General features: G+C 44.2%; 2 protein-coding genes and 1 long non-coding RNA gene across 3 annotated transcripts in view; all 3 read left to right on the top strand.

Moving 5' to 3' along the window:
* The window catches only part of LOC144482316 (uncharacterized), a 233,002-nt gene that overhangs the window by 208,763 nt on the left and 732 nt on the right, over positions 1-23,507 (top strand). The window lies entirely within an intron of this gene.
* On the top strand, positions 2,504-23,462 carry LOC144482319 (uncharacterized). The gene is made up of 3 exons (XR_013495935.1): positions 2,504-2,898; positions 4,693-4,805; positions 23,295-23,462. It is a non-coding gene; the product is annotated as an uncharacterized LOC144482319 (long non-coding RNA).
* Positions 7,178-22,930, top strand: LOC144482337 (uncharacterized). Its single transcript, XM_078201506.1, has 3 exons — positions 7,178-7,186; positions 11,864-12,268; positions 22,053-22,930. Exons 1-3 carry the CDS (start codon positions 7,178-7,180, stop codon positions 22,059-22,061), a joined length of 423 nt encoding a protein of 140 aa, XP_078057632.1. The 3' UTR covers positions 22,062-22,930.

Genomic DNA, 23,507 nt, shown 5'->3' with positions numbered 1-23,507 from the left:
CAGAGGACACTGGTTTGAGACCAAACTTTCTCCTCTTCCATCTGAATCAGAAATTCGACCATATTGTGGTCACTAGACCCAAGAGGGTCCTTCACAATAAGATCCTTAATTCTACCTACCTCGTTACACAATACCAGATCCAAAATAGCTCGTTCCCTCATCGGTTCCGTAACATGCTGTTCAAGGAAACTATCCCGACAGCATTCTAAGAACTCTTCCTCCATTCCACCCTTACCGACTTGAGTCTGCCAGTCAATGTGCATGTTCAAGTCCCCCATGATTATTGCCGTTCCGTTTTTACACGCATCCCTTATCTGCTTGTTTATAGCCCTCCCTACCTCAACATTATTATTTGGGGGCCTATATACCACACCTACTAGTGTCTTTCTCCCTCTACTATTCCTCATCTCTACCCATAATGATTCCACGTTTTGTTCCTCAGAGCCTATGTCATCCCTCAGTACTACCCTGATATTATCTCTTATTAATAGCGCGACCCCACCACCTTTTCCTTCCTGTCTATTCTTCCTAAACGCCTGATACCCCTGGATATTCATCTCCCAGTCCTGGTCACCTTTCAGCCACGTTTCTGTAATGGCCACTAGATCGTACCCACTTGTGCTGATTTGCACCATCAACTCATTTACCTTGTTCCGAATGCTTCGTGCATTCAGGCAAAGTGTCCTTATTCCAGCTTTTATCTGGACCCGCCTTGATGAGTCGCGAACACCGTCTCCCTCTACTCCCTTATCTAAATTACCGCCTTCATTCACTTGCACCCTCTCCTCTACCATTAATTTTGTAATTCCCCTTACCCCTGCATCCTCCCCCCCATCAATTAGTTCCTTGATCCTAGTCAACTCTTCTAGCTCCCCTCCCCCCAACCTATCTAGTTTAAATTCTCCCCAGTAGCCTTAGCCAACCTATCGGCCAGGATATTGGTCCCCGTGTGATTCAAGTTCCACCCGTTTTTTGTATACAGATCACCCCTGCCCCTAAAGAGGTCCCAATGGTCCAGGAACCTGAATCCCTGCCCCCTGCACCAGTCCCTCAGCCACACATTCATCCTCCACCTCACTCCATTCCTGCCCTCACCTTCCCGTGGCACAGGCAGTAATCCTGAGATTACTACCTTTGCTTTCCTCTTTCTCAGCTGTCTCCCTAATTCCCTGTACTCCCTTTTCATGACCCCTTCTCCCTTCCTACCCATATCAGCGGTACCGATATGTACCGCTACCTCAGGCTCCTCTCCCTCCCACCTCAGGATTTCCGGGACGCGACTAGCGACATCCTGGATCCCGGCCCCAGGGAGGCAGACCACCATGCGAGAATCCCGCCTACCTCCGCAGAAACGCCTGTCTGTCCCCTTCACCATCGAGTCCCCGATTAATACCGCCTTCCTCCTCTTTTCCTTAGCCCTCTGAGTTACAGGGCTGGACTCCACTGCGGAGACACGGCCACTGCTGCTTCCCCCAGGCGGGGGGAATGCTTCCTCCTTTAAATTACCAACTTTTTCAATGGATTAGCTCTCAGCATTTTTACCACCTCCAGCTTGTGTGATGCTGTCACCAAACATTCCTTCCCCTCCGAATACCGCAGTCTTTTCCTAACAGCTTCTACGAGTCGTTTTGACTTTCCATGGCACCTGTCAAGGTGCAGCAACAGGCCTTTTACCTCCTCTCTCCTCATCAAATACCCCCTCAATGAATCCTCCTGGACTAATCATTTAAATGTAGTGTGCTGTATTTGCTGCTCACAATGTACTCTGCTCTACATTCTGATGACAGATGCACAGATTGTGGAACATTTCCATTCAGTCCACAAGTATCACACTATTTGTGATCATTCCTATCATTTTAAATCTGTGCTTTGCTCGCACTGATCATTCTGTCCTTGGTCTTCTCTCGTGCTCCAATGGAACTCATGCACTCCTGTTGATGACACAGTGCTCACTATCTTTAATTGTACTCTTACTATTTCCTTTAGACTGTTTGCCATTTTATGCGCGTGTGTGGCACACAATCACAAACCTCCCTTTTGGGTTTTTTTGCCATCTGCCGTTCTACGTAGCATTTTCTTAAAGTCTTAGCTCACATTTGTAACTTTCACCAGTGCTGATGAAAGGATGTTGATCTGAAAGTTTAAACCTGGTCACTATTTACCCCCGCAGGTGCATACTTGTTGTGTACATCCAGATTTTCAAAATTAAGTTTGTACTTCCAGCATTCATATTTTTTGATGTCTGCAGGCACGTTAACAGGAGTTTTCATAGAGGTGTTCAAAATCATTGGCAGCTTTAATAGAGTAAATTGGCATAAATTGTTCCTGTTACATGAGGACACTGATTCATTATGATTTGTTAAAAAAGTAACGATATTTTGAGCAAACACATGTTAACTTACATAGGTCGCTAGTTTCTGTGAATCCTGAATACACTGTCCAAAAAACTGGGGAATCTAATGCAACATTTTTTCAAAGAGCAGTTGGAGAAAAAACGTTTTAAAGGGCGAATTTTAGGGCATAAAGAGGAAATGGGACGGATTCGCTACGAAATCTCTGGCAGAATTCCGATGGGTTTAAATAAACCCCATATGCTGTATTATTCCATGAAATGGTGGGCAGTGTAACCCAAGATGCGCCGCGAGCGTGAATACGATCTATCTCATTCAGAATGATCCGCACTGCGCAGGCGTCGGGAGGCTCCGCCCCGGAGGCCGCCTGTCTGCGCGGAGCAGCACCCGGAAGCTGAGCGGAACTGTGCAGGCGCAACAACGGCGAGTCTCAGAGCCCGAATCAAAGCCGCCGGGCTCGGCGGACGTGCGGCGAGGGAGCCGGGGGCGCGGCACCATGAAGCGGATGGTGCAGCGAGGCCATTCTCACCGCCCCATATGGAACAGTGTGAGTGAGAGGAAACAGAGAGCAGTGGTTAATGGTTGTTTGTCAGACTGGAGGAAGGTTTCCAGTGGAGTTCCCCAGGGCTCGGTGTTAGGAGCCCTGCTCTTCCTGATATATATTAATGACACACACCTTGGTGTACAGGACACAAGCTCAACATTTGAGTGATATATATAAATGATTTGGAAGAAGGTGTAACTGGTGTAATAAGCAAGTTTACGGATGACACGAAGATGGCTGGACTTGCGGACAGCGAAGAGCATTGTCGGGCAATACAGCAGGATGTAGATAGGCTGGAAAATTGGGCGGAGAGGTGGCAGATGGAGTTTAACCCGGATAAATGCGAAGTGATGCATTTTGGAAGAAATAATGGAGGGAGGAGTTATACAATAAATGGCAGAGTCATCAGGAGTATAGAAACACAGAGGGACCTAGGTATGCAAGTCCACAAATCCTTGAAGGTGGCAACACAGTGGAGAAGGTGGTGAAGAAGGCATATGGTATGCTTGCCTTTATAGGACGGGGTATAGAGTATAAAAGCTGGAGTCTGATGATGCAGCTGTATAGAACGCTGGTTAGGCGACATTTGGAGTACTGCGTCCAGTTCTGGTCGCCGCACTACCAGAAGGACGTGGAGGCGTTAGAGAGAGTGCAGAGAAGGTTTACCAGGATGTTGCCTGGTATGGAGGGTCTTAGCTATGAGGAGAGATTGGGTAAACTGGGGTTGTTCTCCCTGGAAAGACGGAGAATGAGGGGAGATCTAATAGAGGTGTACAAGATTATGAAGGGTATAGATAGGGTGAACAGTGGGAAGCTTTTTCCCAGGTCAGAGGTGACGATCACGAGGGGGTCACGGGCTCAAGGTGAGAGGGGCGAAGTATAACTCAGATATCAGAGGGACGTTTTTTACACAGAGGGTGGTGGGGGCCTGGAATGCGCTGCCAAGTAGGGTGGTGGAGGCAGGCACGCTGACATCGTTTAAGACTTCGCTGGATAGTCACATGAGCAGCCTGGGAATGGAGGGATACAAACGATTGGTCTAGTTGGACCATGGAGCGGCACAGGCTTGGAGGGCCGAAGGGCCTGTTTCCTGTGCTGTACTGTTCTTTGTTCTTTATTTCCACACGCCACCAAACTTGGAGGCATTGGCAGCTGTGAGGAGGAAAGTGGGAAACTTCAAAAGGACACAGGCAGCTTGGTGGAATGGGAGACAAGTGGCAGTGGGAAAAGTTCCTGCACCGGTTGCCCCGCGGCTGCCCCTGGGCAGCATGCCCACTCTCAGTGCCTGGGCAAGTCAGTGTGTTGGATGGAGCGCTTTCTGGGTGCAGATAATTATTTTTATTCATTCATGTGATGTGTGCGTCACTGGCTTGGCCAGCATTCATTGCACTAATTACCTTTGAACTGAGTGGCTTGTCAGGCCATTTCAGAGGGCATTTAAGAGTCAAACACATTGCTGTGTGTCTGGAGTCACATGTAGGCCAGAAGAGGCAGATTTGCTTGCCTCAAGGGACATCAGTGAATCAAGTGGGTTTTGATGAAATGGCCATCATTAGACCTTTAATTCCAGATGTTTATTGAGCTCAAATGTCACTCTGTTGTGGTGATATCACCACTGGATCATGGTCCAGTGACAATACCACTGCACCATTAATTCATCATGTGGGAATTAATGGCTGCTGTCTTTCACAGATATCAGTAAGTGTTTTATTGCAAGCCAATTGTCAGAGAGCTGAAACATGAACTCTGTTTCTCTCTGACCTGTTGAGTCATTCCAGAATTTTTACTTTGTTTCAGATGTTCAGTGTCCACATGATTTTACCGGTGAAATATTGCAGCTGTTCAGAAAACTGAGGCCTGAAATAGACAAATGAAGAACCCTTTGGAATGAGGGTGGATGTTCTGTGAAGGTACGTTCTTGTTGGCTGGCTGTGAACTGGAGTGTTGATGAAGGAAAAGCTGATGGGTTTAACCCTGAGTTCATTTGAGACCAGTCGAGCCCAAACATTTCTCATCAAAATTTCCTGTACAGGAACAGAGACTGGCAGAGACATTGCACTCTCATATAAAATAAGTAATGGATAGCAAATCAGTTCTGCACTCATATGCAGTATCAAACTTGAGTTAATTTCACACTGAAATACTGGAACAGAGCCTGACAGACAGTGAGTTAGTCCCACATTGACATCAAATCAGAACATAAGAAGCAGGAGCAGCAGAAGGCAATTTGTTCTTTAGGGTTCCCCCACCATTCGGTAAGATCATGGTTAATGTTATTATGGCATCAACTCCATTTAATTGCCTGCCCCATAACCCTGTCTCTCGTGTAGATCAAAACTCTTTCTAACTTAGGATGGAATCTATTAAATTCCACAAATTAAGGACATTTTGAGAGGAGAAATTTCTTCTCATCTCCATCTTAAGTGGGGCATACTTTATTTTTAAACTGTGTCCTCTTGTTTTAATTTTGCCCACAAATGAAAACATTCCTCTCAATATCTACCCTGTCCAATTCCCTCAGATCCTTCAATGTTTCAATCTGATCATCTCTCATTCTTCTCAACTTCTGAGATCGGCTCATTGATTGAACTTTCCTCATAAGATATCTCAGCAATCAGCCGAGTGAATCTTCACTGCTTCCAATACAAGTATTTCCCTCTTTAAATCAGAGAAAACCTTTAAACTCAGCAATATCATGTATTTGTAGCAACATTTCCCTACTTTGATACTCCACACATGTACTTATAATTAGAGTTATTTCCTCCTTTTCTGGATCAATCTGCTGTATCTCCCCCTCTATTTAAATAATGTTCTGCCTTTCCATCCTTCCCACTGAAGTGGAAAGCCTCACATTTTCCTGCATTGTATCCTACCTGACAAATTTGTGTCCATTCACTTAACCTCGCTATATCTCCTTACAGACTCTTTGTGTCCTCCTCACAACCTACTTCCCCACCTATTTATGTATTGTCTGAAAATTTGGTGATGGTCTGTCCCTTCATCTGGGCCATTAATATAGATTGTAAATAGCTGAGAACCCAGCGCTGATCCATGTGGCTCTCTGCAAGCAGCAGTTTGCTAAGCTGACAGTGACCCACTTCCATGCAGTAACAGAGACTGACAGACAGTGAGATAATTTCACACATTATTATTGATAGATAGGGAGTGAATTACACATTCAGATGCAGTAACAGAGATTGCCACAACGGTAATTCCAAACAAAAATACAGTGATGGTGATTAAAGGATAGAGAATCAATTCCACACTAACATACAGTAACACAGCCAGAGTTAATTACACATTCAATTCTACTGAGCAAGAGTTAATGCTACATTCATACACAATAACCAAGACTGACAGTTAATTCCACTCTCACATGCTATAACAGCGATGGACAGAGAGTTAATGTCCCACTCACATTCAGTAATAGTGAATAACAAATACAGATTTAATTCCATCCTCGCATTCACTAATATAGATGAACTGATGTCATTCCATACTGAAACACATGAACAGAGAATGGCTGACAGCGTTAATTCCACACTCTCACACAGTAATAGATTGAGAAAATGTTAATTCCACACTCATGCGCAGTAATAGATTGAGAGAGAGTTAATTCCACATTCAGACACACTAAGCATTAGATTGAGAGGGAGTTATTCTATGTTCCCACACAGTAATAGATTCAGAAAGAGTTAATTTCACACTGACACCGTAATAGATTGAGAGAGAGTCAATTCCACATTCACACACAGGAATAGATTGAGAGTTAATTCCATGCTCTCACACAGCAACAGATTGAGAGGGAGTTAATTCCACACGTACACACTGTAATAGATTGCGAGAGAGTGAATTCCACACTGACACAGGAATAGATTGAGAGTGAGTTAATTCAATGCTCACACACAGTAATAGATTGAGAGAGAGTTAATTCCACACTTTCACACAGTAATAAATTGAGAGAGTTAATTCCACACTCGGACACAAAAATAGATTGAGAGAGTTAATTGCACACGGACACAATAATAGATAGAGAGAGAGAGTTAATTCCACGCTGACACTTTAATAGATTGAGGGAGAGTTAATTCCACACTGGCACACAGTAATAGATCGGAGAGAGAGTTAATATAGGGCTAAACGGGGTCACAAAAAATCATTGCCCAGCAGGATTAAGGAAAATACCAAGGCTTTTTATACATATATAAAGAGCAAGAGGATAGCCAGGGAGAGAGTTGGCCCACTCAAGGACAAAGGAGGAAATCTATGCGTGGAGCCAGAGGAAATGGGTGAGGTATTCAATGAGTTCATTGTGTCAGTATTCACCAAAGAGAAGGACTTGGTGGATAATGAATCTGGGAAAGGATGTGTCGATCGTTTGAGTCATGTTGAGATCAAGTGTTGGGGTTCTTGAGGAATATTAAGGTAGACAAGTCCCCAGGGCCTGATGGGATATACCCCAAAATACTGGGAGAGGCAAGGGAGGAAATTGCTGGGGCCTTGAGAGAAATTTTTGTATCCTCACTGGCTACAGGACTTACTGCCACTTGGAAATTAGTGGATGTATTTGCGAGAGACAATATGGTTTTGTGAAGGGCTGGTCATGTCTCACTAACTTGATCGAGTTTTTTGAGGAAGTGACGAAGATGATTGATGAGGGTAGGGCAATGGATGTTGTCTACATGGACTTCAGTAAGGCCTTTGACAAGGTCCCTCATGGCAGACTGGTGCAGAAGGTGAAGTCGCAAGGGATCAGAGGTGAGCTGGCAAGGTGGATACAGAACTGGCTTGGTCATAGCAGACAGAGGGTAGCAGTGGAAGGGTGCGATTCTGAATGGAGGACTGTGACAATTGGCGTTCCTCAGGGATCAGTGCTGCGACCTTTGCTGTTCGTAATATATATATAACTGATTTGGAGGAAAATGCAACTGGTTTGATTAGTTAGTTTGCGAACAACACAAAGGTTGGTGGATTTGCAGATAGCGATGAGCACCATCAGAGGATACAGCAGGATATAGATAGGTTGGGGGCTTGGACGGAGAGATGGCAGATGGAGTTTAGTTTAATCCAGACAAATGTGAGGTAATGCATTTTGGATGGTCTAATACAGATAGGAAATATACAGTCAATGGCAGAACCCTTAGGAGTATTGATAGGCAAAGGGTGTACAGGTACACAGGTCACTGAAAGTGGCAATGCAGGTGGAGAAGGTAGTCAAGAAGGCATACGGCATGCTTACCTTCATCGGCCGGGGGATTGAGTTTAAAAATTGGCAAGTCATGCTGCAGCTTTATAGAATCTTAGTTAGGCTGCATTTGGAATATAGTTTTCAATTCTGGTCGCCACACTCCCAGAAGGATGTGGAGACTTTGGAGAGGGTACAGCAAAGACTTACCAGGATGTTGGCTGGTATGGAGGATATTAGCTGTGAGGAGAGGTTGGAGAAACTTGGTTTGTTCTCTCTGGAATGACAGAGGTTGAGCGGCGACCTGATGGAAGGCTACAAGATTATGAGGGGCATGGACAGAGTGGATAGTCAGAAGCTTTTTCCCATGGTGGAAGAGTCAATTACTGGGGGGCATCGGTTTAAGGTGCGAGGGGCAAGGTTTAAAGGAGATGTATGAGGCAAGTTTTTTACACAGAGGGTGGTGGGTGCCTGGAACTCACTGCCGGGGAAGGTGGTTGAAGCAGATACAATAGTGAGTTTTATGGGGCGTCTGGACAAATACATGAATAGGATGGGAATAGCGGGATATGGTCCCTGGAAGGGTCGGGGGTTTTTGTTCAGTTGGGCAGCAAGGTCGGTGCAGGGCCGAAGGGCATGTTCCTGTGCTGTAATTTTCTTTGTTCTTTGTTCTTAATTCCACACTGACACACAGCAATAGATTGAGAGAGAGTTAATTCCACATTCATACACAGTAATAGATTGGGAGTTAATTCCACGCTCACACACAGTAATAAATTGAGAGAGAGTTAATTCCACACACTCACACTAAGTGATTGAGAGGGAGTTAATTCCACACACAATACTAGAATGAGAGAGAGTTAATTCCACACTCTCACATAGTAATTGAGAGAGAGTTAATTCAACACTCTCACACTGTAATAGATTGGGAGAGAGTTAATTCCACATTCACACACAGGAATAGATGCAGAGTTAATTCCACGCTCACACACAATAATAGATTGAGACAGAGTTAATTCCACACTGACACACTGTAATAGATCGAGGGACAGTTAATTCCACATTCATGCATAGTAATAGATTGAGAGTTAATTCCACACTAACACACAGTAATAGATCAGAGAGAGAGTTATTTCCACACTCTCGCACTGTAACAGATTGAGAGTTAATTCCACACAACACACACACAGTAATAGGTTGAGAGTGTGTTAATTCCATACTCACATACAGTAAGAGATTGAGAGAGAGTTAATTCCACACACTCATACACTAATAGATTGCGAGAGACTTAGTTGCACTGTCACACTGTAATAGATTGAGACAGTTAATTCCATACTGACACACAGCAATAGATTGAGAGAGAGATAATTCCACACTGACGCACAGCAATAGATTGAGAGAGAGATAATTCCACACGTACACACAGTAATAGATTGAGAGCAAGAATTATACACTCTCACACAGTTATAGACTGGGAGTTAATTCCACACTGACACACAGTAATAGATTGAGAGAGAGATAATTCCACATTCCCAACACTAATAGATTGAGAGAGTTAATTCCACACTGCCACACAGTAATAGATTGAGAGAGAGTTAATTCCACACTGATTCAATCTATTGCTGTGTATCAGTGTGGAATTAACACTCAATCTATTGCTGTATGAGTTAATTCCACACTGACACACAGTAATAGATTGAGAGAGAGTCAATTCCACACTCAAACACAGTAATAGATTGGGAGTTAATTCCACACTCACACATAGTAATTGATTGAGAGAGTTTTAGTTCCTCACTAACACACAGTAATGGATTGTGAAAGAGTTCATTGCACTGTCACACCGTAATAGATTGAGACAGTTAATTGGACACTGACACACAGTAATAGATTGAGAGAGGGTTAATTCCACACTATCTATTGGATCTCATGGGATAAAGGGGGAGGTGGCAAGATGGGTGGAGAACTGGCTTGGCACAAAGGAACTACACCATCTACATGCACACCAAGAACAGGAAACTTGAGAAACTCGGCATCACCACCAGCAGCAACCAAGCCTCCCCCGGTACCACAGTAGAAAACAGTACCACTGCAGGAAAGTCCATTGTCAACCTATCGGACTACACACTTCAGCCAGATGAAAACGAAGTTCTCAGCCGAGGGCTCAACTTTTGCCCCACTACCAAAATAGACCCCATCAGTCTCGCAGCGGACACAGAGGAATTCATCAGGCGAATGAGGCTGCGGGAGTTCTTCCACAAACCCCAAGAGGCCAACAGCGAACACAATGAGACAGCTAATGAACCGGAACAGCAGACAGAGAGACCCGCAGTGCAACCGAAGAGGAAAAAGTCGAATTGGACTCCTCCAGAAGGCCGCTGCCCTCGACTTGACATGTATGCCCAAGCCATCAGGAGGTGCGTCAACACCAAATTCATCAGCCGCACTCACAAGACAGCACCGAACATCACCCAAGCACAACGCAACGCCATCCACGCTCTCAAGACCAACCGCAACATTGTCATCAAACCAGCAGACAAAGGAGGGGCCATCGTCATACTGAACAGAACGGATTACTGCAAAGAAGTGTACCGACAACTGAACAACGAGGAACACTACGGACAGTTACCCACAGATCCGACCAAAGAACACACCCGTCAACTCAACACTCTGATCAAAACCTTTGATCCGGACCTTCAGAGCACCCTCCGTGCTCTCATCCCACGTACTCAACGCGTTGGAGATCTCTACTGCCTCCCAAAAATACACAAGGCAAACACACCCGGCCGTCCCATCGTTTCAGGAAACGGAACCCTGTGCGAGAACCTCTCTGGCTATGTCGAGGGCATCTTGAAACCCATTGTACAAAGAACCCCCAGCTTTTGTCGCGACACTACGGACTTCCTACAGAAACTCAACACACATGGAGCAGTTGAACCAGGAGCACTCCTCGTCACAATGGATGTCTCGGCACTCTACACCAGCATCCCCCACGATGATGGCATTGCTGCAACGGCCTCAGTACTCAATGCCGTCAACTGCCAGTTTCCAGATGCAATTTTACAACTCATCCGCTTCATCCTGGATCACAATATCTTCACTTTCAACAACCAGTTCTTCATCCAGACACACGGAACAGCCATGGGGACAAAATTCGCACCTCAATATGCCAGCATCTTCATGCACAGGTTCGAACAAGACTTCTTCACCGCACAGGACCTTCAACCGATGCTATACACTAGATACATCAATGACATTTTCTTCCTTTGGAGTCATGGTGAGCAATCACTGAAACAACTATATGATGACATCAACAAGTTCCATCCCACCATCAGACTCACCATGGACTACTCTCCGGAATCGGTTGCATTCTTGGACGCATGCATCTCCATTAAGGACGGTCACCTCAGCACCTCACTGTACCGCAAGCCCACGGATAACCTCATGATGCTCCACTTCTCCAGCTTCCACCCGAAACACGTAAAATAAGCCATCCCCTACGGACAAGCCCTCCGAATACACAGGATCTGCTCGGATGAGGAGGATCGCAACAGACACCTCCAGACGCTGAAAGATGCCCTCATAAGAACAGGATATGGCGCTCGACTCATCGATCAACAGTTCCGACATGCCACAGCGAAACACCGCACCGACCTCCTCAGAAGACAAAGACGGGACATGGTGGACAGAGTACCCTTCGTCGTCCAGTACTTCCCCGGAGCGGAGAAGCTACGGCATCTCCTCCGGAGCCTTCAACATGTCATTGATGAAGACGAACATCTCGCCAAGGCCATCCCCACACCCCCACTTCTTGCCTTCAAACAACCACGCAACCTCAAACAGACCATTGTCCGCAGCAAACTACCCAGCCTTCAGGAGAACAATGACCATGACACCACACAACCCTGCCACAGCAACCTCTGCAAGACGTGCCGGATCATCAACACGGATGCCATCATCTCACGTGAGAACACCATCTACCAGGTACATGGTACCTACTCTTGCAACTCGGCCAACGTTGTCTACCTGATACGCTGCAAGAAAGGATGTTCCGAGGAATGGTACATTGGGGAAACCATGCAGACGCGACGACAACGAATGAATGAACACCGCTCGACAATCACCAGGCAAGACTGTTCTCTTCCTGTGGGGGAGCACTTCAGCAGTCGCGGGCATTCAGCCTTGGATCTTCAGGTAAGCGTTCTCCAAGGCGGCCTTCACGACACACGACAGCGCAGAGTCACTGAGCAGAAACTGATAGCCAAGTTTCGCACACATGAGGACGGTCCAACCCGGGATGCTGGATTTATGTCACATTATCAGTATCCCCCACAGCTTGACTCCTGGACTTGCACAATTTCACAAGCTGTACTGTCTGGAGACAATACACATCTCTTTAACCTGTGTTGAATGCTCCCTCCACCCACATTGTCTGTGCATTTAAGACCTGGCTGGCTGTAGAGATTTGCATTCTAATCAGTATTCTGTAATTTGATTTCTGTGTCTGTCCCCTGTTTGAGAACAGAGACCACTCCATCTGACGAAGGAGCATTGCTCCGAAAGCTTATGGTATTTGCTACCAAATAAACCTGTTGGACTTTAACCTGGTGTTGTGAGACTTCTTACGTTGGTCACAGAACACAGAGGTGGAAGTGGAAGGGTCTTTTTCAGGCTGGAGGCCTGTGACTAGTGGTGTTCCGCAGGGCTCTGTATTGGGACCTCTGCTGTTTGTGATTTATATAAACGATCTGGAAGAAGGTGTAACTGGGGTGATCAGTAAGTTTGCGGACGACACAAAATTGGCAGGACTTGCAGATAGTGAGGAGCATTGTTAGAAGCTACAGAAGGATATAGATAGGCTGGAAATTTGGGCAAAGAAATGGCAGATGGAGTTCAATCCTGATAAATGCGAAGCGATGCATTTTGGTAGAAATAATGTAGGGAGGAGCTATACGATAAATGGCAGAACCATAAAGGGTGTAGATACGCAGAGGGACCTGGGTGTGCAAGTCCACAGATCCTTGAAGGTGACGTCACAGGTGGAGAAGGTGGTGAAGAAGGCATATGGCATGCTTGCCTTTATAGGACTTTATAGAGTATAAAAGTTGGGGTCTGATGTTGCAGATGTATAGAACGTTGGTTCGGCCGCATTTGGAATACTGCGTCCATTTCTGGTCGCCACACTACCAGAAGGATGTGGAGGCTTTGGAGAGAGTACAGAGGAGGTTTACCAGGATGTTGCCTGGTATGGAGGGGCTTAGCTATGAGGAGAGATTGGGTAAACTGGGGTTGTTCTCCCTGGAAAGACGGAGGATGAGGGGAGACTTAATAGAGGTGTATAAAATTATGAAAGGCATAGATAGGGTGAACGGTGGGAAGCTTTTCCCCAGGTTGGTGGTGACGTTCACGAGGGGTCATAGGTTCAAGGTGAAGGGGGGGAGGTTTAACACAGATATCAGAAGGACATATTTTCCACAGAGGGTGGTGGGGGCTTGGAATGCGCTGCCAGGCAAGGTGGTGGAGGCGGACACACTGGGAACGTTTAAGACTTATCGAGACAGCCATATGAACGGAGTGGGAATGGAGGGATACAAAAGAATGGTCTAGTTTGGACCAGGGAGCGGCACGGGCTTGGAGGGCCGAAGGGCCTGTTCCTGTGCTGTATTGCTCTTTGTTCTTGATACACAGCAATAGACTGAGAGTTAATTCCACACTGACACACAGTAATAGATTGAGAGAGAGATAATTCCACATTCCCACACAGTAATAGAATTAGAGAGTTAATTCCACACTGACACACAGTAATAGATTGAGAGGGAGTTAATTCCATTGCACTGTCACACCGTAATAGATTGAGACAGTTAATTGGACACTGACACACACTAATAGATTGACACAGAGAGTTAATTTCACACTGACAGACAGTAATAGATTGAGAGAGAGAGATAATCCATATTCAGACTCAGGAATAGATTGAGAGTTAATTCCAGGTTGTCATACAGTAATAGATTGAGAGAGAGTTAATTCTACAAAGACACACTGTAATAGATTGAGAGTGCGTTAATTCCACACTCTCACACAGCAATAGATTGAGAGAGCGTTAATTCCACAGTCTCACACTGTAATAGATTGAGAGAGAGAGTTAATTCCATATTCACACATAGTAATTGAGAGATAGTTAATTCCACACTGACACACAGTAATAGATGGAGAGGGAATTAATTCTGGACTGACACACTAATAGATTGAGAGAGAGTTAATTCCACACACACACAATAATAGATTGAGAGAGAGTTAATTCCACACCGACTCACAGTAACAGAGTGAGAGACCGTTAAAATCCATTATAATATATAAAATGAAAAAGAGTGGCAAAAGTAAACATTGGTTCTTTAGAGGACGAGAAGGGGGATGTAATAACTGGAAATGAGAAAATGGCTGAGGTATTGAACAGGTATTTTGTGTCGGTCTTCACAGTGGATGACACAAATAACATGCCAAAAATTAATGACAGGAAGGCTATGGCAGGTGAGAACCTAGAAACTATCATCATGAAAGAGGTAGTGTTGGGCAAGTTTTGGGGGCTAAATGTAGGCAAGTCTCCTGGTCCTGATGGAATGCATCCCAGGGTACTAAAAGAGATGGCGGGAGGAATAGCAAATGCACTAGTGGTAATTTATCAAAATTCGCTGGACTCTGGGGTGGTTCTTGCGGATTGGAAAACAGCAAATGTGACGCCACTGTTTAAAAAAGGAGGTAGACAAAAGGCAGGTAACTATAGGCCGGTTAGCTTAACTTCTGTAGTAGGGAAATTGCTTAAATCTATCATCAAGGAAGAAATAGCGAGACATCTGGATATAAATTGTCCCATTGGTAAGACGCAGCATGGGTTCATAAAGGACAGGTCATGTTTGACTAATTTTTGGAATTCTTTGAGAACATTACATGTGCAGTGGACAATGGGGAACCTGTAGATGTGGTGTATCTGGATTTCCAGAAGGCATTTGACAAGGAGCCGCACCAAAGACTGCTACATCAGATAAAGTGGCACAGTGTTATGGGTAATGTATTAGCATGGATAGAGGACTGGTTAACTAACAGAAAGCAAAGAGTGGGGGTAAGTGGGTATTTTTCTGGTTGGCGATCATTGACTAGTTGTGTGCCTCAGGGATCAGTGTAGGGACCGCAATTGTTTACGAATTACATAGATGATTTGGAGTTGGAGACCAAATGTAGTGTGTCAAAATTTGCAGATGACACTCAGATGGGTGGAAGAGCAAAGTGTGCAGAGGACGCTGAAAGTCTGCAAAGGGATATAGATAATCTAAGTGAGTGGGCAGGGGTCTGGCAGATGGAGTACAATGTTGGTAAATGTGAGGTCATCCATTTTGGTAGGAATAACAGCAAAATGGACTCTAATTTAAATGATTAAAAATTGCAACATGCTGCTGTGCAGAGGGACCTGGGTGTCCTTGTGCAGGAATCTCAAGGAGTTGGTTTGCAGGTGCAGCAGTTAATTAAGAAGGCAAATGGAATTTTGTCCTTCATTGCTAGAGGGATGGAGTTTAAAAACAGCGAGGTTATGTTGCAGCTGTATAAGGTGCTGGTGAGGCCACACCTGGAGTACTGTGTACAGTTTTGGTCTCCTTACTTGAGAAAGGATATACTGGCATTGGAGGGGATGCAGAGAAAATTCAATAGGTTGATTCCAGAGTTGAGAGGGTTGGCTTATGAGGAGAGACTGAGTAGACTGGGGCTATACTCATTGGAATTGAGAAGAATGAGGGGAGATCTTATAGAAACATATAAGATTATGAAGGGAATAGACAAGATAGAAGCAGGTAAGTTGTTTCCACTGGCGGGTGAAACTAGAACTAGGGGGCATAGCCTCAAAATAAGGGGAAGCAGATTTAGGACTGAAGTGAGGAGGGTTGTGAATCTGTGGAATTCTCTGCCTCGTGAAGCAGTTGAGGCTACCTCATTGAATGTTCTTAAGGCAAGGATAGATACATTTTTGAACAGTAAAGGAATTAAGGGTTATGGTGAGCGGGTGGGTAAGTGGAGCTGAGTCCACAAAAAGATCAGCCAAGATCTTATTGACTGGCGGAGCAGCCTCGAGGGGACAGATGGCCTACTCCTACTCCTAGTTCTTATGTTCTTCATCCCACACTCATACACAACAAATGATTGTGAGAGAGTAAATTTCACACACACACACAGTAATAGATTGAGAGAGAATTAATTCCAGACTGCCACACAGTAATACACTGAGAGAGTTATTTCCACTCTCGCACACATTAATAGATTGAGAGAGTATTAATTCTGCACCGACACACAGGAATAGATTGAGAGGGAGTTAATTCCACACTGACACACAGTAATATGTTGAGACAGAGAGGTAAATTCATACTGACATACAGTAATAGATTGAGAGAGAGATAATTCCACACTCGTACAAAGAAAATTACAGCACAGGAACAGGCCCTTCGGCCCTCCAAGCCTGCACCGACCATGCTGTCTGACTCAACTGAAGCCCCCTACGCTTCCGGCGACCATATCCCTCTATTCCCATCTCATTCATGGACTTGTCAAGACGCCCCTTAAAAATCACTACCGTATCCGCTTCCACTCCCTCCCCCGGCAACGAGTTCCAGGCACCCACCACTCTCTGTGTAAAACATCTGCCTCGTATATCTCTTTTAAAACTTGCCCGTCGCACCTTAAACCTATGCCCCCTATTAATTGACTCTTCCACCCTGGGAAAAAGCTTCTCACTATCCACTCTGTCCATGCTTCTCATAATCTTGTAGACTTCTATCAGGTCTCTCCTCAACCTCCGTCACTCCAGTGAGAACAAACCAAGTTTCTCCAACCTCTCCTCATAGCTAATGCCCTACATACCAGGCAGCATCCTGGTAAATCTTTTCTGTACCCTCTCCAAAGCCTCCACATCCTTCTGGTAGTGTTGCGAACAGAATTGAACACTATATTCCAAGTTCTATATTCTAAGGTTCTATAAAGCGTCAACATGACTTGCCAATTTTTAAACTCAATACCCCGGCCGATGAAGGCAAGCATGCCGTATGCCTTCTTGACTATCTTCTCCACCTGCATTGCCACTTTCCGTGACCTGTGTACCTGTACACCCAGATCCCTTTGCCTATCAATACTCCTAAGGGTTCTGCCATTTACTGTATATTTCCTATCTATTAGACCTTCCAAAATGCATTACCTCACATTTGTCCGGATTAAACTCCATCTGCCATCTCTCCGCCCAAGTCTCCAACTGATCTATATCCTGCTGTATCCTCTGATGGTCCTCATTGCTATCCACAAATCCAGCAACCTTTGTGTCGTCTACAATCTTACTCATCAATCCAGTTACATTTTCCTCCAAATCATTTATATATATTACAAACAGCAAAGGTCCCAGCACTGAGGAACACCACCACCCCAAGCAATAGATTGAGAGACTGTTAATCCCACAGTCACACACAATGAATGATTGAGAGAGAGTGAATTCCACACCGTCACACAGTAATAGATTGAGAGGGAATTAATTCCACACTCTCACAAACTAATAGATTGAGAGAGTTAATTCAACACACACACACTGTAATAGATTGAGACAGGGAGCTAATTCCACAGTGACATACAGTAATAGATTAAGAGGGAGATAATTCCACACTCTCTCTGTTTTGGATTACGAGAGAGATAATTCCACACTGAGACACGGTAATAGATTGAGAGAGTTAATTTCACATTCACACACACTAATAGACTGAGAGAGTTAATTCAACACACACACACTGTAATAGATTGAGACAGAGAGCTAATTCCACTGTGACATACAGTAATAGATTGAGAGAGAGAGAATTCCACACACTTACACAGTTATAGATTGAGAGAGAGTTAATTCCACACTCATACAAGTAATAGATTGAGGGACCGTTAATCCCACAGTCACACACATAAATAATTGAGAGGGAGTGAATTCCACTCCGACACATAGTAATAGATTCAGAGAGAGTTAATTCCAGACTGACACACAGTAATAAATTGAGAGAGTTATTTCCATTCTCTCACACAGTAATAGATTGAGAGAGAGTTAATTCCACACTCAGACACACTAATCGATTGAGAGAGTTATTTCCACACCCACACACAGCATTAGATTGAGAGAGAGTTATTCTATGTTCCCACACAGTAATAGATTCAGAAAGAGTCAATTCCACACTGACACTGTAATAGATTGAGAGAGAGCTAATTCCACATTCACACACAGGAATAGATTGAGAGTTAATTCCATGCTCTCTCACAGCAACAGATTGAGAGAGAGTTAATTCCACACTGACACAGGAATAGATTGAGGGAGAGTTAATTCCACACTGACACAGGAATAGATTGAGAGAGAGTTAATTCAACACTCTCTCACAGTCAGAGATTGAGAGTTAATTCCGCACTGACACACAGTAATAGAGTGAGAGAGAGAGATAAATCGACACTCTCACACAATAAAAAATTGAGAGAGAGTGAATCCACACAGACGCACAGTAATAGATTGAGAGAGTTTATTCCACACTGACACACAGTAATAGATTGAGAGAGAGTTAATTCCCCACACACACACAAATAGATTGAGAGTTAATTCCACACTGACGTGCAGTAATATGTTGAGACAGAGAGGTAATTCCACACTGACATACAGAGATTGAGAGAGAGATAATTCCACACTCACACAGGTAATAGATTGAGGGACCGTTAATCCCAGTCACACACACAAATGATTGACAGGGAGTGAATTCCACTCCGACACATAGTAATAGATTCAGAGAGAGTTAATTCCAGACTGACACAGTAAGAAATTGAGGTATTTACACACACACACACACAGGCGCGCGCACTGGCACACACTGGCACACACACACACACTGGCACACACACACTGGCACACAGTAAAAGATTGAGAGGGAGTTAATTCCCCGCTCAGACACAGTAATAGATTGAGATATAATTCCACAGTGACACAATGTAACAGATTGAGAATTAATTCCACAGTGACATAGAGTAATAGATTGAGAGACAGTTAATTCCACATTCATACAAGTAATAGATTGAGAGACCGTTAATTCCACACTCTCACACAATAACAGATTGAGAGTTACTTCCTCACTCACACACAATGATCGATTGAGAATTAATTCCACACTCTCTCTCAGTAATAGATTGAGAGAGTTACTTCCACACTCTCTCACAATAATAGATTGAGAGAGAGTTAATTCAACACTGACACACACGAATAGATTGAGACAGGATTAATTCCGCACCCACACACAATGATCGATTGAGAGAGAGTTAATTCCACACTCTCACTATGAAGCTCAGTTAATCAACACATACATTTTCAACTGGGCCATTGTCACATTGTCTAATTTGGTAAAGACGGCATATTTGTGTCTGGTGGCTATGTACCTGACTGGCATCCCATTCAACTCAACTTTGAAAGTCTCCCATTTGTCAACCACTGTTTTATCCTCGCAATTTGCCTCATTTGCCACATTTTGCCCTCACTTAATCTATCTGTTTCCTTTTGAAGCCTCCTTACGTATACTTAACAATTAATTTCTTATCTATCTTTATGCTGTTGTTTTGTTTCTTAAAGACTTGATTAGTTGTAAGTATTCGCATTCCAACCATTATTCATGTAAATTGAGTTTGTGTCTTTATATGCTCTGTTTGTGAACAGAATTCCCACTCACCTGAAGAAGGGGCTTGCAGCTCCGAAAGCTTGTGTGGCTTTTGCTACCAAATAAACCTGTTGGACTTTAACCTGGTGTTGTTAAACTTCTTAATTTGGTAAAGCCAGAAGTACAGTACTTATTTACTATCTCTGCCATACCCTCTGCTGCAGTGAGCAGTTTACCCTGCTTGGCCCTTATGAACCCCACTCTATCCTTCACGAATCCTTTACAATTAATATGTTTGAAGAAGATGTTATGATTTGTATTAGCGCAGCCTGCTAACATTTCCTCATGCTTCCTCTTCATTATTCCAGCCTTAGCCCCTCTCCTGCATTTTGAGCTGTTTTTCCTGATTTCTATTGCTATTATTATTCCAGCATGCATCATATGCCTCTTTTTTTCTTCCTTATTTTCTTGTCAATAACCTTAGACATCCAGGATATCCTAGCTTTGGACACCACATATGTGTGTCTGGTGGCTATGTACCTGGCTGGCATCCCATTCAACTCAACTTTGAAAGTCTCCCATTTGTCAACCACTGTTTTATCCTCACAATTTGCCTCATTTGCCACATTTTGCCCTCACTTAATCTATCTGTTTCCTTTTGAAGCCTCCTTATGTATACTTCACAATTAATTTCTTATCTATCTTTATGCTGTCAGCAAATTTAGCAACGGTACCTTCAGTCCCTTCATCCAAGCAATTTTTATAAATTGTAACAATTTGTAGCCCCAGCATGAATACACCACTCATCAGATCCTGCCACCCAGAAAAAGAACCATTTGTGCTCACTCTTTTTGACCTGTTAGCTAGCCAACCATCAATCCATGCCAAAATGTTACGCCCAAAACCATGAATGTTTATTTTACACAATAACCTTTGATCTGGCATTTTGGCAAATGTCTTCTGGAAATGTAAGAACCGGTTCCCCATTCACAGCACATGGGCCTCTTTTAAAAAACTCCAATAATTTAGTTAAACATGATTTCCCTTTCAGAAAACCATATTGACTCGAGCTGATTGCCTTGTATTTTTTCCAAGTTGTAATATCTGTAGTATCTTTCAGAATGGCTTCTAACATTTTCCCGATGACAGCTGTTAGGCTAACAGCCTGTAGTTTCCTGCTTTCTGTCTCCATCCCTTTTTGAATCAAGGTATTACATTTGTTATATTTCAACCTAATGGAACATTCTCCAAAGCCAGGGAATTTTGCAAAATTAAAACAAATGCATCAACTATCTCATTCGCCACTTATTTCATGTCCTTCACGAGAAGTCCATCCAGACCCAGGAATTTGTCAGCCTGTCGACCCGACAATTTGCTCAATACCACTTTCCCTGTTGATTGGAATTTTCCTGTGTTCCTCCCTCCCTTCCATTTGCTGGTTTACAGCTATTTCTGGGATGTTACTTGCATCCCCTATCGTGAACACCAATGAAAAGCACCTGATCAATTCATTTGCCAATACCCTGTTTTCCATTATCAATCCCCCAGTTGCACTTTCTATAGAACCAATGCTCACTCTGCTAACTCTTTTCTTGTTTAACTATCTACAGAATCTCTGATTATCCACCTTCATATCACTGGCTACTTGTCTGCTTCAGCTTGGAAATTTCCTGATAAACGGAGCTTTAACAATTGTTTGTGGACAATTCAACATTTCCACCATCCTCTGTAAAGAAGCTTTTTCTGAAATTACCCCTGAAATGCCTCTCTGTCATTTTACGGTGAGGTTCCCCATTCCAAGCCAATAGTTTATCTCTCTGTACCCTGTCAAATTATTCATTGTAAACATCTCACTCACATCATCCCTTAATCTTCCATATTCAGGTAATGACAGGACTTGTCTTTGCAATCTGTCCTCATCATTTGAGTCTGGTATCACTGGTGAAATTCTGTTGCTCCCACTCCAAGGCCAATCTAACCTTCTTGAGGTGTGTTGTCCAGACTGAACGCAGTGATCTAAATGGGGTCTAAACAGAGTTTTCTATAACTGTAGCACTAGTTCCAATTCTTCATATTCTATTCGCTTTGTTACATTATTCTTTACCTTCCTGTCCACTAGCTGATAATGATGTCTGTACACGGCTCTCTGTTCCTCCACAGTTTCTTCCATCTCGCCACAAATATAACCACTCTGCTCTATTACATAACAAGGAAATTTCAAACTTAATGTGTTTCCCAAAGATAATCTGTTACTGCTCCATCACTAATAACGTTTTCCGTTGTTCTTTCAGCCGGTGTAAATCCAGAGAATGGAAGGGAGGAAGGAAAAATCTTGCTGCCTTTTTCCCGAATCCTATTTGATCATCATTCCAACAACAATTGGGTCAGGAAATCTAATTGGATTTCCTCTGGGTGAATCATAGAATCCCAACAGTGCTGAAGGAGGCCATTCAGCCCATCAAGTCTGCACCAACAACAATCCCACCCAGGTCCGATCCCCGTAACCCCACATAGTTATCCCGCAAATCCCTCTAAACTATGCATCCCGGGACACTAAGTGGCAATTTAGCATGGCCAATCCACCTAACCCGCACATCTTTGGACTGTGGGAGGAAACCAGAGCACCTGGAGGAAACCAAGCAAACACAGGGAGAGCGTGCAGACTCCACAAAGACCGAAGCCAGCAATCAAACCCAGGTTCCTGGCGCTGTGAGGCAGCAGTGCCACCCCATAAACTTCTAATTTGCCCCATTAGGAATCCACCCCATTGGGATTTGAACCCAGGTCTCTGGGTTTCCAGACCAGTACATCCATCCTCTGCCTCTTTCCTCTTCTGAAAGAGGAAAGTGCTCCTGTTTTCTCCCACAGTCCAAAGATGTGCAAGTTGGGTGAATGCTAAATTCTCCCTCAGTGTACCCGAACAGGCGTCGGAGTGTGGCGGCACGGTAGCACAGTGGTTAGCACTGCTGCTTCACAGCTCCGGGGTCCCGGGTTCGATTCCCGGCTCGGGTCACTGTCTGTGTGGAGTTTGCACATTCTCCTCGTGTCTGCGTGGGTTTCCTCCGGGTGCTCCGGTTTCCTCCCACAGTCCAAAGATGTGCGGGTTAGGTTGATTGGCCAGGTTAACAATTGCCCCTTAGAGTCCTGGGATGTGTCGGTTAGAGGGATTAGCGGGTAAATATGTGGGGGTAGGGCCTGGGTGGGATTGTGGTCGGTGCAGACTCGATGGGCCGAATGGCCTCCTTCTGCACTGTAGGGTTTCTATGATTTCTATGATTCTTCACAGTAATTTAATTGCAGTGTTAAATGTAAGCCTACTTGTGACTAATAAATTATCTTTTAAACTTTCGTTTGTGTCTCCTGTCCTGTAATCCAAACACTGACCCAGAATTCACTCAGCTGCCTTCGCTTTGTGCTGAAAACTGTTATTATTCTGTTATTTTCACAGCTCCTAAATTAGCGGCTGTTTTTCGCGGTAACGGTCCCTTCTCTCAATTCCTGAAATGTTCATTGATTCATCATTTTATTCACAGTAATTCTCCGCAGGGTAACAGTCCGGAGTGGGATTATTACAGAGCGGAATAAGGACAGTGTGAGGACTCGATCCGGCTCCCTGTTTTCAGTGAAGGACACTGGGTTCTGATTGCAGACTAAACGGAGTGTTTTCCTTCTGGGAATGCTGTGAACAGGGATTGATTCCCGCCCGGGACAGTTAGAAAGCGATAGGAGAATGAAACACATTGAAA

Source organism: Mustelus asterias, unplaced genomic scaffold (genome assembly GCF_964213995.1).
Source record: "Mustelus asterias unplaced genomic scaffold, sMusAst1.hap1.1 HAP1_SCAFFOLD_35, whole genome shotgun sequence".
In the NCBI taxonomy this organism is placed as follows: Eukaryota; Metazoa; Chordata; class Chondrichthyes; order Carcharhiniformes; family Triakidae; genus Mustelus; species Mustelus asterias.
The sequence above is the reverse complement of the archived record's forward strand: the minus strand, read 5'-3'. Positions and strand labels throughout refer to the sequence as shown.